General features: G+C 37.2%; 2 protein-coding genes across 2 annotated transcripts; one reads left to right on the top strand and one right to left on the bottom strand.

Moving 5' to 3' along the window:
• The first annotated feature begins 4,202 nt into the window (after window positions 1–4,202).
• Window positions 4,203–6,447, top strand: LOC146138753 (uncharacterized). The gene is made up of 2 exons (XM_083393251.1): window positions 4,203–4,453; window positions 5,507–6,447. Exons 1-2 carry the CDS (start codon window positions 4,291–4,293, stop codon window positions 5,668–5,670), a joined length of 327 nt encoding a protein of 108 aa, XP_083249377.1. The 5' UTR covers window positions 4,203–4,290; the 3' UTR covers window positions 5,671–6,447.
• Window positions 6,448–6,997: 550 nt separating this feature from the next.
• LOC146138752 (ADP-ribosylation factor-like protein 6) lies at window positions 6,998–13,424 on the bottom strand. The gene is made up of 4 exons (XM_083393250.1): window positions 13,116–13,424; window positions 11,966–12,148; window positions 10,458–10,589; window positions 6,998–9,389 (listed from the first exon to the last, which is right to left on the bottom strand). Exons 1-4 carry the CDS (start codon window positions 13,152–13,154, stop codon window positions 9,120–9,122), a joined length of 624 nt encoding a protein of 207 aa, XP_083249376.1. The 5' UTR covers window positions 13,155–13,424; the 3' UTR covers window positions 6,998–9,119.
• Window positions 13,425–20,842: the final 7,418 nt, after the last annotated feature.

Genomic DNA, 20,842 nt, shown 5'->3' with positions numbered 1-20,842 from the left:
TGCAACACGGACTTCCTTGCCCTAACGACCGTACATTGACGACAGGCTTCAAATCCTGGTGTAATGACGGCAAATTCGCGCAGTACACACAGGTAGCAATGAACCACGTAACATGACAACGAAGTAGTTTCCTGTAGCACGATGACAGAACGATAGGACGACTATTTTGCGTGGTTAAACAATCCTTACTCTAGTCCAGTGGTTATCAACCCTTTTCCTTTCGTGGCCCATTTACGTTGCAAAACAGTTCTGTGGCCCAATAAATTTTTATGAAAGAAGAAACTGTAACATAGGTTTAGAACAAAACACAGCAGAACATATTTCAAAGCAGATTATTTATTCAACCGTGCATTAGTGAGATACTTGCTGCTAAACAATGAATTTACAATCCTTTTTAATTCCTCCCCAAGCCAATATTCCTGTAAAATTAAATATAGTGATACAAATAAAACTAAATCTAGCTTTTATTGGTCTGTGGCCCACCTCAAATGTTCTTATGGCCAATCAGTGAGCCATGGCCCACTGGTTGAGAACCGCTGCTCTAGTCTATGGCCTGAATATCTCCCAAAATATTCTCTGGTGGGGTTGTTTATGATGTCGGCGGAAGTGCCAAAATGCCTATATTGAAAGTATGTTAAGGATACGGCCCGTATGGTAGCAGTAATAGTTCGACTCGCGTGGCATTCTCGTTGCAAAATTATTCTCCGGTATAGCTTTAATGATAAATCGCCAACGCAAACGGCTTGTAATGTATATCGTTTTTAGTTGTACTGTGTGGCTATATACGTTTGGTAAATACAGGTTTAACATAATACTTGGATTAAGTTTGTGTCTTATAAAAGTCCAAGTATGCAGCACTTGACAAAAACATAAATTGCTCTAGTTAGAGCAGCGGTTGTCAACCATTGGGCCATGACTCACTGGTGGGCCATAAGAACAGTGTCACTATATTTCATTTTACAGGAATTATGACGTTAGAAATTAAAAAGGAATGTAAATTTATTGTTCAGAAGCTTCAGAAGTACCTCACTAATGCACGGTTGAACAAATAATCTGTTTTGCAATATGTTCTGCTGTGTTTTGTTCTAAACCTATGTTACAGTTTTTTCTTTCATGAAAATTTATTGGGCCACAGAATTTTATTGCAACGTAAATGGGCCACGAAAGAAAATAGGTTGAGAACCACTGGGTTAGAGAAACCACCACTAAAAAACTAATCCGTAATTTTTTTGTTGACGCAATATAATTTCGCACGTTATTCAAAATCCCGAGCATAAAAGTTTAACTTTATTTTTTTTACGAGAGCGATGACTTTAATTTGATTTTTACCTTCACACAGTTTAATGCGCTAACTTTATTGAAGCAATTTGCTCTAAATATCGCTATTAAATTGCATTTCATCTACATATTTGCACACAAGTTGGCTCGAGAACAACAGGTGTTTTTAAGACCAACTACTTCTCACGTAACATTATAACGTACCTACGTGATATTTTACATGCCCCCTACATCATAAAAAAAAATCCTGAATCCGCGCCTGCATCGGACAGCCATACTTTATAACAGGGGCGGGCAACTTCTCCAGTCGACGGGCGGGATATCTTAAAATTAAGTACTTGGCTGGACGGATTCCTGAATCGATACATTAATCGTGTATTTCTCCACCTATACAAGGAATAAATCGTGTTTTGTTGTATTCTTTAAACACGGGAACACTATCATTGTAAAGCAAAGACACTGCTTTTTTGCCAAGTTGAGTGAAAAAGTATTTGGGCATCGTATCCTTTAAATTTGCGACACTCCTTGTCAACTTTACGTTTCTCGGCAAAATCCAGGGCGTAATATTTATTGTAAATTCTAAATCTAATTTTAACTCAAAACAAGGAATGGCAAAACACAAAGAAAACAAACAACTAAAGGATAACTGCTTACAGTCACTAGTATTTGACGTAGTAAGCAAGTAGTGGGAGATTGCGGCAGACTATGGACGCGGGCTATATTTTCATGACGGGAAACTGTCTGCGGGCCGCTCAAAATCCCGTTGCGGGCCGCATCAGGCCCGCGGGCCGTATGTTGCCCGCCCCTGCTTCATAGCAGTGCTCGGCACATCAACAGAGCTAAAACAACTCGGCGGCACACCTAAAAAAATTATGTCGATCGACAATACTGTAGTCCAGTGGTTCCCAACCTTTTTTGCTACATTCCTCCCCATAAGACGAAAAACAAATATAACGCAAAAAATTGTGGCAATTTGAAATGTCAATTTATTTCACATTACAACTCAATGGGAAATTTGCTCTTGTTTGCGCCCTAAAAGTAGTTGTATACGCGGCAACGCAAGTCATCCTCAACACCAAGTTTATATTTGGTTTGCTCTTAATCTGTTCCAAATGTGAACCGACTCTAAATTATAATGGACAGCGTTCATCTTGGTTATATTGTAGTTTATTTTTATAAAGTATAACTAACTATTTACCATATAATGTGCTTATTCGGTAAGAATTAGAATTTGTACCAACAGTCTAAACTAAATGCGTCTATACAATTGTATGACAATAGGCTTAAATCTATACCAGGTTATTTTAAGGGCAACATGTTAATTTTGTAATTTAAAGGTACTCCTAGCAGGGTTGGGCTTAAGCACTCGCCCGCTCGCCAATGCGAGTGCAAATCGCTCCGACGGGTGCACTTGCTTTTTTGCTATTTACTATTGTAACGGTAACAAAATCACTGTATTTTTAGTGAAGTAATCCCGAACAGTTTTAAAACCGTGACCGTACAGTCTGATACAGCCCACAGCGGCAGCGCAGCTAGCTGTAAAAAAGGAATTTTTATTATTACAACGCAAGACTATGACGTCACAATGAACAATTCAACTCAAAGCATGCGACCACGTGAATGAACAACTAATCGTAGCTTTTAATGACGAGCGCAAACACGTTGGAATTACGTTGGCGTGATGTCACTTTGCGCGTATAGGTCGAGCTTGGGTTTCGCTTTGTTTGTTTTGTCCCACAACTAGGCCTATGTACGGCATAGTTATTATTATTGTATTTGTTCAGCTTAGTTTGGAAAAGTAAGTTGAATTTTTTTTTCCTTAGAAGCGTCGTGTTGATTTTTGTTAGGTGCTTCGCGGTCCCGAAAAATTGTCTCGCGGACCCCAGTTTGAGAACCACTGCTGTAGACAATTTCACAACATATCGTACAGACCAGTGCTCAGCAACAGAAAATTGTAACACCTTGCAATAGCTGATTAGAGAACTATTCGAAAAATGAAACCTGGCCTTGGTGCTTTGTAGTTTTTGCTTAGTTTATTTGTCTTCAGCTGCCAAGACTAATTATACAGTCACAAAATGCTAAAAATCTATTTACATTGGTGTTTCACGGGTTTCAAGCGTGAGGTTGATATCCCTTTTCACTTTGGCGTAACATTTGAAAACACTTTTTGTAGGTTTGTGCTCCAGGCAGTTGAGGGAGTAAAAAAAACTTTTTTGATATTAATTTGATAGAAGGTAACATAGGTTTTCAAAACGTTTTAAATATTATAGAACGTCCATAAAACTATACCTGGATTATTGCATAAGATTTCATTGATGAGATATACATTTTTCGCGTTAATTCGACTTATTATTTAAAAGTAAAATAACGCGGCACACTGGTTGCGGAGCACTGCTTTACACCATAATGCGCTGTGCGTTGCTGTGCAACGAATAAATTGCTTTACGACGTTTGTAATGATTGACAGCCTGTAAAAACTTCTTTCGTCCAACGTATCGAAGTAATACCCAGTGCTGTAATGACTTGACTTAAGTGCACTTAAGTAACTGTTTTCAAATGCTTTGACTTGACTTAAGTCATTTGGACAAATCACTTGGGTTAAAATGAATTGTTTTTAATTAAGCAAGTATTTATAAAAAATGGGTTATTTATCTTAATCTTTGCACATAAAACAATTTACTTGCTATATGTTGCGTTTATGTTATCTTTTATGTGAGGTATTGCTCATGATCGGACGATTTTCCCAGTTTTAATAGTTTACAGTTTTATTTTTATGACAAGAGCTTGACTTGAATTGACTTGGTCTAACTACGACTTGGACTGGGAATTGACTTGTTATTTATTCAAATAGACTTTAGTTATTTTACGAATTACTGAATGGGACTTGAGTCATTTCAAAACGACTTGTTTACAACACTCGTAATACCAAAAAAACATATTTTTGTTAAGGATTAGTTGACTACTCAATTGCCTTATCGTTTTTAATCCAAATCTGAACCAAGACCCAAAACAATGGCGGAATTCCAACATGATCTATTCGGTTGTTTTGACAACATGGAAGTTTGCATCTTGACCTATTTCGTGCCATGCTATGTAGTGGGCCAGACAGCCGAGTCCGTAGGAGACTCTTTCGTGACATGTTGCATCGGCTACATGTTTCTTGGATGTATTGCAGGTAAACTGTGAAGGCCATAGTCTTGTTAACGCATCAATTGCTTACTATTTGTGTTTTTTATTTTTGTGAACGACTCGAAACCTATTTTTGTTCATCTGAAAGTTATTCACGAAATTTTTCTTTTTTTCTCGTTTGTCCAACTGTAAGAATAAGTAAGTTGAATTTTGTTATAGTCTAAAGCAGAAGTCGGCAACCTACGGCCTGCGACTTCTTTTACATACTGTACACAAGGCCATGCCCGATTGACTGTTTTAACTATACGAAAATGCACAAAATTTTCGCGCCCAGCGCATATCTAATTTGACTTTCAATTATATTTGCGTAGTAGGAAGTTTTTTGTAGCATGGAACTCTCTAAAATAAAAGTTTGTCCAAATTAATTCGCTTTTGTTACACGTTACGCACGTTGCTTTCTGGTGTAGTATAACTAGACTAATTTTCAATTTGGTCAAACATTTAAGTCTGTACCTGATTAAGAGTTATCATATTAAAGTGGTTAAAGGCCACACATTTTTATAAAAAAATTGTTAGTTGAAATTTATTACGACCCGCCGGGAACTTGCTGAGTTTGGTTTGGCCCGCGATTAGGTAAAGGTTGCCGACCTCTGGCCCAAAATGTAATTTAATAACACAATTTGCCTGAAAAGAATTGTTTTTTTACTTGGAATCTCTAAATTAGTGGTTCTTAACCTTTGGCAACCTGTCATCCCCCTATGTTATTTTGCAAGCGTTCGTCGAATCCCAAATTTTCGCTCAGTGATCGTTTCTTCCTCTTAGCAGCTAAAACTGGACATAATCAAATTATAACTTTGCATCTATTTAGGTTAAATTGGCCAAACTTCCAATTAAACGTGACATGAAACCTTGGCTAATAAAAGATATGCAAATTTAGCTTGAAATAACAGCATTTATGTTTAGAGGACGTTCTCGCTAAACCCTTGAAAGAGCTGCGTTGAACCCCAAGGGTTCGATCGAACCCTGGTTAATAGCCACTGCTCTAAATATTGACACAACGTTCCTAGTTAAGTCTAAAATAATGCATTTGTATTCGTAGGTGGAATAGTTCGCGGTAAAGTACGAGCTCTAAAAGGCATCGAAGGGAGTGGATGCGGCGACTGTTGCATACACATGTGGTGTCCTCTGTGCGCCGTGGCTCAAGACCGTATGGAAACTATGGATGGACCTGGCGCGGGTGGACAGGCTATGGCCAGGGTCTAGAAACAATTGTGATTACTCTACTACAACTGATTACGGGGCCTACATCTGTTGTATTTGACAATGTTATTTACATTCATTTTAACACATGCTATATATCTTATTGAATTTTACCGCACTGTTTTATGCAGGTAACGTTGTAATGTAAAGTGTACAACTATTTTGTGTTTTTAATTTTTTTTAATTGAGACGAAATTTTAACCGCTTGGGAAACTGGTTAAAAACTATAATAACAGACCTGAACGCCTTTCTTGCAAGTACAATCATTAAACACTAAAATATTCCAGCAATTATTACAAATCAACAAAAAATACCGATTGTTTGTTTGTAAATTTATAGAGCCATTTTTTAATTACCAAAACAACAAAAAAGTAACGTATTTAAGCAAAATTTTTTATATTTTGTGGTTTCTACTTTATTTGATTTTTATAATGCAGCTTGTGGGCTTTTGGTTTGTAATATTGCGGTCTTGCGATAGCATAGCATTGTCTGATTTACGAAAAACAAGCTTACAGCTTTTTCTGTATCTAAGGGTGGCAATTTTTGAGTATTGCTTTGCTGTATGACTAGCTATTACAGTGCTGACAGCTATAACTATGTATCTTATTGAATTTTCCGCAATGTTTTATGCAGATTACCGTACCCACATTATAAAGCATACATCACGATGTTTCTAACTTGCACAAAAAATAATGAAATTTGGTCTAATTGATTTGCACAATTTCTGCTTTTGGGCGTCTGTTTATTGATTATAGCTGGATGATAAATAATGAAAAGTCGTTTTTGTATGTATGTGTTCAAGGAAGTTAAGTACATACTATATATTGAGCTTTACTTAAAAAAAATGCAATTTTACCAGTATAACCTTGTTATATGTTGACTAATGTTTAGTACACAGAATTGGTTAAAGTAATGGTTAGAGTTCATAGGTAATCATGAATGTTCCCCATCTAGATCATGTCTGTATACAGCTCCCTGTCATTACTAATAAAACAAACAGATCATGGACTATGTTAATGGAGACATGAACATTTTAATGCATTACATACTATTGGCAACAAGCCATAATGTTACGTATTATTGTAATGTCAAAAATTAGACACTCCTTAGGAAATACAGTATGCTACGTTAGACAAACTCGTGCACAAATGTGCAATGGTAAACGACTCCACATTCAACGAGAAATAGGCGAAAAATAAAGAATTATTTAAACGAATAAATAATTTTTTTATCGATTTTTTTTATTAAATTAGTTACTTGACTTGACCTCAATAAATTTTTGGTAAAATGACATGACTTGAACTTCAAATTTCCAAACGATTTAGATTTTTCATTGAAATAGAATGCTCTATATTGCGTTTTTCTTATTTGTTAGTTTGGTTATTGTTTATAATCGTACGATTCCAATAGATTTATAATGTTTCTTTTTTATGACAAGGACGTAACTTGAAGTTCAAATTATGACTTGATTTGTTATTTATTCAAAAAGACTGACTTGTTAACAAAACTGCCCAAGTGACCTTTTTACATTACTGGCCATTGTTTATTTGTGGTGTCTCAATAAAACTAAAGCTAGGTTGGATTTTCTTTGTTGTTGTTTAGGTCGAACATGTTGTCAAAACTTTACATTAAAAACAAGAACCTAAATAAACGTGCTGTGCCCAGTCAAACTCGTTGTCAAATTTGCAACTAAAATCAAGTATAAAAGTGTTCAGTGATTGTGCCTAGGGCGCCTGCAAAGCTAGAATATATCTAAGTTAACAACGGTGAAGTAGAAAACCTCCGATTTAGCAAAACAAAATCGAGGTGTTCAAACAGAAACTTTCGCACACATTTAGATAAAATGGCATACGCTTTAAACCTTGCATAAATGCATCCAGTTAACAGACGACACAAAAATACAGTAAATATAGCCAAGGTGGCCATCTGGTTAGACCAAAAAATAAGCACGCTGCTCTGTGATGACGTAGTAGTTTTACCACCAATAATTCTAAATACAAGCTTTAAGCAAGATTAGATTGTATTGGACTTATTTATATGTTTAGCATAAAGCAGGGGCGGATTTTTCAGGACTATTTGTTATTGGGTAGCCTATGTAAATTTCCAGGAACGACGTTATAGTTCATAACTAACGTCATAAAAAGCGTGTTGTTCTCTAACGAAACCGCTTGCAATTATAGGATACAGCTAAAAACCGGCCCAATTGCGCGAAACGCGATAAAATGGTTAATGGTTTGGGATTTCATAAAGATAGCCCATACCTTTTTATAATAATAATAGAAAACCGAAAAGTGAACGAAATATAGCGTTAAATGGCCACACTGCAGAAAATGCACGAAAGAAAAATTGCAGATATAAGCACTAAACTGCAGAACTATTTGTGTAATTAATTCCCTCAAAGCACAATTTAGAACAAGACGTTTAATATATTTGAAAAACAACACGTACTGTAGAGTGTAGATGATAAATTAGAAAGTATGATAAATTAGAAAGTACCGTGTCACCAACAAAGCTATGAATAACAGAGGTAGGAATAATTCTAAAACACCCAATTAAAGCTTGAGTTATCTTCAGGGCTGCGAAGTCCTACTCGGTGATCGAGTAAGACCATTTAAAACTTCCCGAGTCCCGAATCCGAGGTGCGCATGTTCATTACCAAATTTTGAAACTGATATGGCCGCCAAACTGTACATTGTAGCAGTTTAATAGCAAATAGTGAAATATTTCCAACCATGCTTTGTGGAAGTGGATGAGTTGTATGACACACCTATAAGTGGATTGCTGAATATCCACCGCATTTAGTTCTGTAGAGTCTAAGCCGGACTCGGGACTTGATGAAAGTGGGTTGTTTTTAACCTACTCGCCATTCCTGGTTATCTTATAGAGAAAAACTATTACCAGTGTCGCATTTTTCAAAAAGAGTCATAATAAACTGAGTGTCCAATAAAGATAACCGGGTAAGTAACAAATAAAGAATCACTGCCCCTCACAAATTGGACCCAGCATTAAAATAACACGTGCTTAACTTCGTTCTTCCATTTTTGTGCAATCAGTCGAGTCCCACAAGAACAGAAAAAATCAACACACGTGCAGAGCGCTCGAGGTGAATATGCCGCAGTGCATTACAGGTGCCCCACTAAAACCCAGGGGCTTTACCAAGGCCTAGGGTAATGTTGTGGGGAAGTTACCAAAGCAGAAGTGAGTTGCTCCATATTTCAGGTCACGAATTGCACTTTTTGAGTTAAAATTTAAGCCATTTAAAAATTAAAACAGTGCACTCAACCGGTTCCTACAATAGATTAAAACTTGATTGATACTCAAAACTTCTACACTTGGCTAAGAAAACGTTACAAGTCCAGACTCGTGTAAAAGTCGCTCCCATTATTACGCAGGGGGCTTAATTCAGACCCATGTGGCCAGATTCTAGGGAATTCACCCAAGCTGCATTCTTGTCACGACTTGCCGTTTTTAGCGGCCTGAATTTGTTCGCTGATCCACTGAATACCCTCAGAAAGCCCGTCCCCCGTGCGTCCGTTGCTGGCGCAGATGTGCCAGGGGCGTCCGGGCGGACCCTGGGTTCCGGTCACCACGGGACTTCCCCCTCGCACCCACTCGCCCCTATCGAGTTCCAGTAGTTGGGCGCACTTCACTGGTGAAGCAGATTCGCGGAGGTCGGACTTGTTGGCGAAGAAGAGAACAGGGAGTGAGCTCTTGCGCTGGATCTTAAAAATAGAAGGAGGAACTATGTTTAAAATTTAGTTCATGATATAATATTATTAATATTTTTGTTGTTGTTGTTAATATCGGGATCTAAGCCTGCTCCAGCATTTCTAGTTGTTGCGAAAACCACAAAGGTTGTAAAAATATCGAAAACAACTTTATTCAACAAGAGCAGAATACTAACATAGTATAGTAATTCTGGTTTTGGCATTTTATACTTGTTAATAGTTGTATTTAAATATATTTTTTGGTGATTCATTGTGTTTGTGGAATCTAAGCAGAACTGACGACGCCATTTTGCGTAACTCTTTAGTATTTTCGTTTTTGATCTTTTTACAACCTTTGTGGTTTTGCTTGATGTTTAAAATTTACTGAGGGTTATTATACACCTGTTTTGACAGGAGTCGTGAGTTCGAATCTCACCTCAGCCATGTTTTTTTCTATAGTTGTTTAGCTTGCGTTACAAAAACTATTTTTGGGAGGTTTTTTAGTTGATTTAACTTCAATCAGACAGCTGTCATGCGACTGAACAAACGTATGTTATCGTGGCGCGCAACAATTAAAAAAAAACACAACAATAGCAGTTGGCCTAGCAAGCAAGCGCACATAAAAACATTGTTGTAGGAAAATATTTTGGAAAAAGTTTCGCCACGTTTACGGTTTTGTCGTGAAACTAGTGTGGAGTTTTAACTTACTTTATAGTTTAAACAAGGTTAAAAATCTTGCGTAACTGGTACAGCGATATATGACTAACTCGGTTGCATACTTTATCATTTTCTTTGGTAAATCAGGTAATAAAGAAGGTAATGCCAATTGTCATTGATTTTGTAACTAAACAAATTTGTTAGCCTACTACTATTTCGACTTTTAAATTACCTAATCCAAGATCTGGTTAAACCAAGCTCTGAAACTTGATAAAAAAGACTTGAAAGGCTAAAATAAATTTGTGTGGACAGTTTTTGATAAAGTTACCGATTTATGTTTATGATAACAACTGCTTAAGCTTTTTACTCGCTTTAAGGAGCGAGTAGAGAATCCTGTTACCAAGTCAATCGTTTTAATAAGCGTACCTGTTTATGACTTAGCAGCTGCTTGAGCTCCTCCCGTGCAACCGGGATTCTTAGTTTGTCGGTGCTGTCCAGCACGAATATTATCGCGTCACAACCGCTGTAGTAATGCTCCCACAGGTTTCTGTAGCGATTCTAAAAACATGGTTTCAAAAATAAAAGAGGAGCTGCAGCATCGCGTGCCATTATTTGCAAACCGTTTACTTTGAGTCGTTGCAGAGTCACAAAAACATTTATAGAAATTCCGCACATTCGTATTGAAAAAGTCTTAAAGTTTGTTTTTGGAGTGACTGTAGTTTAACAGAAGGACTGCAACAGTAGAGAAGCGTATAAACTCCAATTTGAACCCGAGGTACACATTATCACTACGGCGTGTTATTTAACAGATTACTATCAATGATAGGCTACGTTAAAATCACCCGGCTGGCTATGGACAGTGTTATCACAGCAGTTGAACAATGGTTGTTGGCGGGAGCGTAATCTTCATAATGGTAAAGTTTACTTTTTGGGACCGTGGATACTTCAGAATAAGTGAATCTTATCACGGTAATAATAATACAGTTGAGATATTTTGTTTAAAATCGTTAAGAATATGACTTAACATGGACTTACCTGCATTTATTTTATATATTCTTGTATAAATTAGCTTTTGACTAATTGTGGCAAGCAACAGAAATTATTTAACTTGTAATCAAGGTACTTACAAACGTTTTAACATGAACTTAAATCATTTACAAACAACTTGTTTACACTGCTGCGATCTTGGACAATCTTTATGTTTCAAATATGTTGTCCAAGTCAAATCATTTTTTTAAAGTAGCGAGTTAAAACTGCTTTATGTGTAAAAATCGAGAAAAAAACTTGACCTATTCGTAAAATTCAAGGTAAATAACTTCAGCAAGTCATTTATGTAGTTCAGTAAAGAATTCATTTCAACAATCAGACTTAAAGCCACTTAGTAACGATGACTTTAGCGCACCCAAATCAACTCATGACCCAATGCCTTACCACACGCACTACCTACAGGTCTTACTAATAAATGTTGTCTATTGTGTTTCGGATTCAAAATTTACCGCCTCTTTAACAAAAACAAAATATAACTGCTAACACCTCAAAAAGAATAAAATCATAGGATACAGCGTATGCACGGATCTGTACTGTAGCTTGATAATGAAGTACAAATCGTATCAAAACTTCTTAATCAAGATGATGTCGATATATTCGACCTGTTTGGCTTCGCAATTATCAATCAAATATTAGTTACAAGTAAGAACGAAAAACGAAGGGAGTCATAATAAGAATATCAAAGCCCATACAGAAGTAGGTATCACGTTTCGAATAACTCTTTATTCATTTCAGATGTTGAAAATGAATAAAGAGTTATTCAAAACGTTCAAAATGATACCTAGCCTACTTCTGAATGGGCTTTGATATTCTTATTGCGTCTTACTACAACCTCCAACCATTATGCTCCGAAGAGAGTCATAGTTTGTTCTTTAAATCGTGATTACCTGCCCCGACATGTCAAAAGCAGTGACGGTGATGTTCTGAACTTTGAACTTTTCCACCCCGAATCCCACAGTGGGAACGATCTCACTGGACCGATGCTTCTGTGGTTTGAGCTGGTTAATGATGGTCGACTTGCCACTGTTGTCCAAGCCAACGAACAAGATGTCGGCACTTTGGTTTCTGCCCTGTAACAATGTTTGCTATTTTTACCTATTTGCAGTGTTGTAATGAATCAAAAGTGCACCTAGGTCACTGTTTTCAAATGACTTGATTTGACTTACGTCCTTGAGGCAAAATAACTTTACTTAAGTCTATTGGACTTTTGGACAAGTTTTTCAAAAATTTGGTTATATATTTTTAACAAATTTTTGAAAAAAATTAGGTTATATTTTTTTAGCAAATTTTTGAAAAAAAATGGTTTATATTTTTTTAAATGAGTTGGTGCTTGGGTTATATTTATTTTTAAATGAGTTGTTGCTTATAATCGGCAATGTTTCCAATTCTAATAGTTAATATTTTTATTTTTATGCTTTAAATATCACTTGACTTGAATGGGACCAGTTAAATGAAATGGAACAAGTCATTTAAACAGTTAAGAGGGCTTGTTTTGTGGCCTGTGGTAATTTTAGTTGTGTCCGCGAAGATTCCCAAAAATAAAATTTGTATTAAATATGTACCCCATTGCTATTTTTCAGGTAAGATTTGCGGTTGAAGTCTAATGTGTTCATGAATTTTAAAAAGTTTAAGACTTCTATTTTAGCCAGTCACAAAACTTAACAAAAAACTTTGACCTTTAAAACACGGAATGTTATTAAAAATTTGGAATATTTTTTTTTCTCTACAGGGTATACATTTTATAGAAGTAAGCGTCCAGACCCCAAACCGACTACATTCCATTTCCTGTTCGTCGAAGACCTTTGCGTGAAAAGTTTCCCGAAACCCTACACCAGTGACGTTAGCTGTCGTAGCGCCCCATAATCATAATGGTATCACAACGGGTATCCTGCTAATATACTGCACAAAGTTGTTTTTTTGTGCAAAAAGTTTAACGTGGCTCTTTGGCTCCCAAAAGTTAAAAAAATCCAATTCCAATATCCAGCAATTTCATAGCTGATTCCTATACGTAATGCAAAAGTTTGTTTCATTAAGCACCTGTAGCCAGGAAATTAGTCGATCTAATAATCCCATCATAGCTTCATGTCGCTTGTTCAATGTTCACCACAGAATTTATCGCAAAAATTTCTGCTCAACTATTATTCGATTGGCTTACTGTAATAAAAAGAACACATAAGCCCTCTTATAACGAAAATATTGTAAGACCCTGCATAAATAAGGTGTATTACAAAAGATACTGATATACTCTTGTTGTCAACTATCTGCTTCTAATACAGGTTTGCACAGATTTAGCCGATTCGCAAGTCATATCTCCTAACATACCCTGTGTTTTAGCAAAACATTCCTCGTTAATACCAAATTAATAGATAAACTAAACTCTTCCAAATAATAAGTTGTTTTAACGAGACCACGATGGCAGTTTTTAACGCCGTTAATCTTAACCAACATGAAAATCAAATCTAAATCTAAAACAAACCCTTAGAAATTTTACTCTCCTTTAAACGAAATAGGTTTCCTCCATTTGACGAATAAATGACTATCCTGTTGAAATACCCGAAGTTGAACAAAAATGTCTTCTATCTTATCCCCTAAAAATACTCTAAAATCTCAAAGCAACTCTATAACTTTTCTTCGTCTAGAAAGGTGCGAATTTCGCTCACCACATGATGAGAAGCACTAATTTTCGGTTAAAAGTCCAGCGTTTTTCCTGAGGAATGCCAAACATCAAACACAAAAGCGTCTTCCACCTAACAAAATCGCAAATCACTAAGATCTCAAACCAAACTCGAAATTTAAAAAATACATACGGCATTCCTACTAAATGTGATTAGTTTCCTGTGAAAAAGTGATGGTTTTCTCTGCGAAATGCAACAAAAGAGTCTTTCGTCTAACTCTCAGGGAATAGCAAATCGGCTATAAGATCTAAAAGCAAACTTTTTCTCGCCTAGAAAGTGCCCACCACATCACACAAAAACTCCGAGTGCCAATCGCATTCCTAAGTCCCTTTAAACTCCGTCGAGTGTCGCAGTGAAAAAAGGAAGAGCCGCTGCATCTCTTTCAACACACGCAGAGCTGCTGCTGTACACAGGACTGTGTGTAGGCACTCTCCAGCTCTCTGTAGAAGTGTGTGCACTTGCCATCCAAAGGCTATAGATCCACTATTTGCGAAGACAGCGCTGCTTCATTGTTTTGATAGCGCCTCGCCAACTCCGCTAGTATCCAGTTACTTGAGTCTCCTCTTTCGCTTATTCTTACTTTCTCCACTTATTCGTGTGAGTCTTGCGCGCATTCTTTCGTCATAATGCTGATGGCGCGATGCGACCGACGACGCCGCCAGATTTCCATTGTGACGTGCCGCCGTTTCATTGTGACGTGCGACTCGAAATGGCGTCTCTTCGCGCTTTGTTTGCTTCGTAACTGCACAGAGTGAGAATAAACTCAAGAAGTTGCTTGAACCACCCGGGATATACGACATTAGTGAACAGTTGCCTCGTGCAAAAAGGTTGATGTTCCAAGGGGAGCCTTGCTATTACAGTGCCTCACAACCTTTGGCCACTTTCAACAGCTTTTGGAACTCATGGCCACTTTAACCAACTTTTGGGGGTCTTTCAGGCCTAATTTTACGAAGTTGTTTTACATCGCAGCCATTATTACAACTTTTTTAAACTCGCGGTTAACTTTTACAGGATTGTTGACCACACGGCCGCTTTAAACAACCTCTTTTGGGGCCATTAGGCCTAATTTTACAAAGTTGTTTTTACATCGTAGCCACTTTCACCATTTTTTTTTATTAATTAGCTTTTTAACCTTAGAACCACTTTCCCAACCGGCAACTTTTTCCAAAGTTGTTCTACTTGGCGGTCAATTTTACCAATCTTTTTGACTTGCGACTGACATTAATAACGTTTTATCTTGCGACTAAAATTCGTTTTGTCGATGCCGCCTTCTTTTACCAACTTACTGTTCACCCAGTGGCCAATCCAACCATTTTAAACATGGTCCGTGTATGCAAAGTTTTTCACCTTGCGGTCCAATTGTATCAGCTATTTTACCATGTGGCTTACTTTTATAATCTATTTTGTTGCCTTCTGGGACAATCTTGCAACTTTTTTGACTTGCGCCCAACCTTTATCAATTGTTCACTTACATGTCCACTAGGGATGTCTGATAATATCGGATCGGAGTCGATACCCTATAACAGGGGTTCTTAAACTTTTTTTACTGCGGCCCCCTAAAATTTTCTTTCATCTCGCGTGGACCACTGTAGGCAAAAAATAAATAACAAATGATGTCATAATTTGACGTCACAGTACAAATAGACTTCATAAATTTGCTGATTTTGGTCCAAAATTGTGAAAGTGAAATGGAGTCTAAATACATTCAGTGCAAATCCGTTTTATTTTTAATTAAATTGATTTCTTTAATAAATTGATTACTTCTTAAATAAACACTAATATTTCAATTAGACCTTCATGGACCCCCTAAAACTAGTTCACGGACCCCAGTTTAAGAACCCCTGCCCTATACCAAGTGGTATATTACTCGCCCGAAACTATGAAAGACACACATATGTGTGTGTATAATAACCACTGTGATCTAGCTCCTCGGAAGCTTCTTTTTGACCAAAGATTACGGCTTCCGTATAATTAAAGTACAGCGAAAAACATTCGCAGACTCGCCGAATCTGTCGATCTATTATGCAAGCAAAGCAGGCTAGAAAAACAACTAGCCTGCAGTAAGGTTTGAACTCACGACCTCCGGTCATCCTGGGACAGTCGCTCTACCAACTGAGCTATACAAGCTCAGAGGGGAGCGAGTCGAGAAACAACCATACACCACTGCTTGCTACATTCTGTTAGTACAAGCAACTTCATATTGAAGGTGACCACGCCCGATACTACGGTGATTTTGGTGCCAATCCGGTACCAAATTAAAGCGAAATTCAAGGTCTGATTTGCGATGGAACACTGCGATTTCTGCAATACAAGTTGAATTTGTTAAACATAAAAGCTAAACAGGCGTAGGTTGACTAGACTTCTTGACACTAAAGCAAATCTGGGCCTAAAAATCAAATAAAAATTACCTTTGAACGTTTTAATTCGCCCATTTTGCTTGTTGAGCACAGTAATGACGTCAGGTGGTATCGGATCGCGAAACTTTTTGTCCAAAATATCGGCTATCGATATAGCAATAAAAATGTTATATTGAACATCTCTAAGGCCAACTTTTACTAACTTTTTACCTTATTTGTTGTACCCGGGATGATCTCGGGTCACAAACTCCGAACCGGCTGCAATAATTTTATTAGTTAAAACCAGGAAGTCGAACCGTTTGTTCAGGTTCGGTTCATGGGCGAAGATTTTTCAGAATCCGATTCAGTTCCGGTTCGGAGCATTTTAAAAGTTCTGCGTTAAACATTGTGCTTAAAAGCGTTAAACATTGTGCATACGCAGTCTTCACAATGACTGATTTTGCTTCTTAAAAGATGAAGTATGTTAATCCTAAAAACTTCCACCCGTACAGTATCTCGGACCAATTAAGTTATACAAAATATTTCGATTTTGTTCGCAACAAAAATATGATTTACGTCTTCGAAAAACGTCGTTGTACATTTTCATAAGGTGATAAGTACGAAGGAATACTTTAAAACTCTCAAGTAGATTTAGCATAGTTAAGATAAAATGTTTCGCCTATCAAACATAAAAAATTGAAAGTAACACGTTAAGATTTTTATATTTTATAATTAACAAAAGTTACCCAGCTGTGCTGGATTCAGTTAAAGCACTTGGGTTTAGGTAAAGTCATTTGCGTAAATGACTACAAGTTCAAGTCAAGTCATTTATCGAATGGAATTAATTCAATTCATGTAATTTTGCGCGAAAGGCTTAAGTCAAGTTAAGTCATTAAACTATGATTTAAGTCATATCAACATAGCCATTCACACTACAAACTTATTTACATAAAAGGCATGTTAAAAACTATTAACTACTGTTTGAACTTCTAACATAATTTTATTTATGGCCCTAGTAAAGAAGATCACATCCATCTTTTTGTAACGTGATGGTTGTCACGTAAGTATGTGTTTTCTGACTTTTCTCCTTCCAACAGTATGTAATAAATCAAGTTAAGGTTGCAATTCTTTATATCATAAGCATGTTTTCTAACGTCGCTCTGGTCATGTAAAAAATATATATGTTATATATTTTTTGATGTAAAAATATACATTTCGAATCAATGTAAGATCGAAAATATATGTTACCCCAGCAAAAACTATTTACTACAGCGATTTTTTTGTAAAGGGCAACTTCTACAATTGAAAATCGTTTGTCGCTAGATAGCGTTCCAGAACTGCACAAAATATAAAATGGACTTGGGCCACAGTTTCTTCACAACTCAATATTAATATTCCTTATTTGCGAAAAACTCTAAACCAGGTTGCCTTAACAAACCTTTTAAAATTTCACCAATTCCAGAAATTTCGGACAAACTCCATTGTTTGTAATTGTCACGTAACAGCCGGGACATAATTGGCCGTCGTAAACAGCATTTAGTAATGTTGACAGGACAACATACATCCAGTCATCCAGGTATAGGCAGAAAGCGTTATGTGCCAGTACCCGGAAAAATAAGTTATGGCTGCTATCGGGTGAATTGCTGGCTGGCAAACAAGCCGATTTCGAGGCCAGGTGTTGCGGGCGCTATTAATGCAATGCAAACAGGTTTATTACTGTACGGTAAACAATGGACTAATGCGTATAGAGCAGGCTTGGCACGCACAATACCTTAACCAGTTGTGTCGATTCATTGTGGGGTCACGTAGCTGGAAATTGTTCTTTTAAAGGCATTTTACGTGAATTCGGGCATTTTGTAAGGTCATGGAGTAATATTATGACAGAAGGAATGGGAAAGCAGGCAAGCAGCCGATGATTTAATCTTTTTTATTCAGGGTAAACAGTCGGAAACTTCATTAGTTAAACAAGTCTGATGTAAAAACTTGTTTTTGTCACAGGAAACTTTTTTTAAGAATTGGAGAACGATTTTAAGTTTTTATTTTGCTATATTATTTATTTAATTCGTAACAGAATGAAAAACTGTGTGTTGCGAGTTGCGCTTGATTTCGCCCAAAATCTTTAACTGCACAATAGTACAATATAAGGAAAAGGAGGCAGAAAAGTCAGGTGTATGCCAGTTATTAGATTTGAAGGCAAGGGTAAGATTAGACAGCAGATTAGAGTCCCACCCAAGAACAGTTTTTTTTTGCATGACCCATTCATGGAATTCTTAAATGCTTTCCGTTCATAGAATGCTTAAAACATCGCGAGTTTTTTGGTTTTCGGTTCGGTTGGTGATAAGCCCTGAAAAATCAAGGTTTTCATTTATTTTAAAATTTATCTTAATGTTTTGAACTCATTCTTCCTTGTGATGTCTAATATTTATGTGCTCTATATAGCATTAGTTTCCTTGACTTGTAGTTGCTTTGCTTGTATGTTATCGTAGGTCTATTGTTTACTATAAAGCTATTATAGATTTTCATATAAGCCAATATAACCTTGCTTAACTCACAATTTTGAGTTCGCAAAAGAGTCAAACTCCTTGTTTTTACCTACTAACCAACCTGGACTGTTAGGAATGCGCGAACGCGTCAGCCATTCACAAACCCATCATTACCATAGTTGGAAAGGTTAGATTCCACGTGGATTATATCCCTAAAAACAGCAATATTTTTCCAGATTGCGCAGCCCTAAACCAATTTGCCGCAGACCTAATTCGCCGCAAGTCGTTTATTTGTTCGCGCCATTCGTTTTCGCGACTTTCGTCGATCGATTATTACCCGTTGGTTTTATTTTCGCCCGAAAATACCCGGCCTCAGAGACGCTAATAAGACGTTCGGTGGTTATGGGAAGTGATTTCTTCCGTGGGGGGCAATTCGCCGCCTTTTTCGCGATGTCTTTTCGCCAGGAATTCAGGCGACAATTTTGATGATTTCTCGGTCAAAGGTCGCGGGCGTGTTTATTGTTTTCCGACGCGGTTCGAATGGTTTTCCTTGGGCCGTGAACACCTGGCCAAGGAGATTCCAATTTCACACTACAGTTGCAGCACTACGGCATTGACTGCGTGCATGTTGTTTGTGTATGAGGTGTAACACAAAACGGCAGACACTCGAATATAATGGTTTACCGGTGATTTTGCGATGACATGTGCCATAATCGTGATCGGAATAAGTCTAAATCCATTTGGGAGAGTTTGGATTCAAACAGGTTTCTTTTGTTTTTCCTTAGCGACATTCATAACAATTTTTAGATGATAATAAACAGGGACACAATGGTCACAACAGGGTTAGTAATTTAGAAAAAAAAACACATTTAGGTTATTAGATAAAAATGGTTTTACTTGGGCCGTGAACACCTGGCCAAGGAGATTCCAATTTCACACTACAGTTGCAGCACTACGGCATTGCGTGCATGTTGTTTGTGTATGAGGTGTAACACAAAACGGCAGACACTCGAATATAATGGTTTACCGGTGATTTTGCGATTTTGTGCCATAATCGTGATCGAAATAAATCTAAGCCTTATTTTTGATTCAAACAAGTTTTTTTTGTTTCCCTTTAGCGACATTTATAACAATTTTTAGACCAAGACGGCAAACATTACCGGTAACCTATATTTCGTACCAAGTTTTTTCGTAATGGTTTTATTTACAACAAAAAGGCAAAACAAACCCCATGAAATGAAATAGCACGTGTTTTACCCCAAAATGACAGCTACCTTTTGAATAATAAGAATTGCACACCGCATGATTCAGAACTGAGTTGCGATTTCGTAAAAAACAGCTTTAGGCTCATGAATCTTGAATCGTAGCAATTAATTTCATTTTGGGTCGCTAGATTAATTGTCATAGTTTTTGATGTTGCTAGGTGAGACATATAAACGTTACAGATACGTAAGACTGATACTCTTTTTGAATGCCAATATGCCAATTGAACCAAATAAAAGCTTACATTCCAAGTGTAATATTATTGCAGCTGTCTTAAGTTATATTCTTCAGCACAAATTAACGTAATACCGCAGCCGTATCGTTCCTCGGAAGCAGCAGCGGCATCACCGGTCTTGCGTATTTACCCGTTCGCTTACCGCCCGACATTTGCGACAACAGACTGTAACATGTAAGTTAAAATTATCGTGAAAGGCAGGTACCACATCTATAGTACAACCCCTTTACTAAATCCTATTTTTTGCCTTTACGCAATACCGCATCCGTAACGTAAGGCGCAGTTTAGGTTAATTAGGACAAGTGTAATATTATTGCGAGTGTTTAGAGTTCTATTCTTCACATTATAACGACCGTCAAAAAGGGTATTTGAAACGCAGATAGCACATCTAGTCCAACCCCTTTAAAATTAACGCAATTCCGCGGCCAAAATGTCCTCGGAAACAGCGGCATCAGCGGTCTGGCTCATTTGCCCTTTTCGCTTACATTTGCGACAACAGACTGTAACATTTAAGTCAAAATGATTCGTGAAACCAATCTATAGTACAACCCCAATAATAAATCCTATTTTTTACCTTTCAATTAACGCAATACAGCAGCCGTAACGTTAGACGTAGTATAAAGAACGCAAGTGTAATATTATTGCAGCTGTCTTAAGTTATATTCTTCTGCACAAATTAACGCAATACAGCAGTCGTAACGTTCATCGGAAGCAGCGGCGGCATCACCGGTCTTGCGTATTTGCCCGTTCGCTTGCCGGCCGACAACAGACT

Source organism: Ascidiella aspersa, chromosome 7 (genome assembly GCF_963924565.1).
Source record: "Ascidiella aspersa chromosome 7, kaAscAspe10.2, whole genome shotgun sequence".
NCBI lineage: Eukaryota > Metazoa > Chordata > Ascidiacea > Phlebobranchia > Ascidiidae > Ascidiella > Ascidiella aspersa.
This window is presented reverse-complemented; position numbering and strand designations above follow the sequence as displayed.

What these genes read in the sequence shown, in the direction of transcription:
- LOC146138753 (XM_083393251.1), top strand. Translation starts at nt 4,291, where the DNA reads ATGGCGGAATTCCAACATGATCTATTCGGTTGTTTTGACAACATGGAA. An exon ending in GTTTCTTGGATGTATTGCAG is followed by an intron (nt 4,454 to 5,506) that starts GTAAACTGTGAA and finishes TTGTATTCGTAG; the next exon opens with GTGGAATAGTTCGCGGTAAA.
- LOC146138752 (XM_083393250.1), bottom strand. Translation starts at nt 13,154, where the DNA reads ATGATGGGATTATTAGATCGACTAATTTCCTGGCTACAG. An exon ending in GACTAATTTCCTGGCTACAG is followed by an intron (nt 12,149 to 13,115) that starts GTGCTTAATGAA and finishes ACATTGTTACAG; the next exon opens with GGCAGAAACCAAAGTGCCGA. An exon ending in CTTTTGACATGTCGGGGCAG is followed by an intron (nt 10,590 to 11,965) that starts GTAATCACGATT and finishes CCATGTTTTTAG; the next exon opens with AATCGCTACAGAAACCTGTG.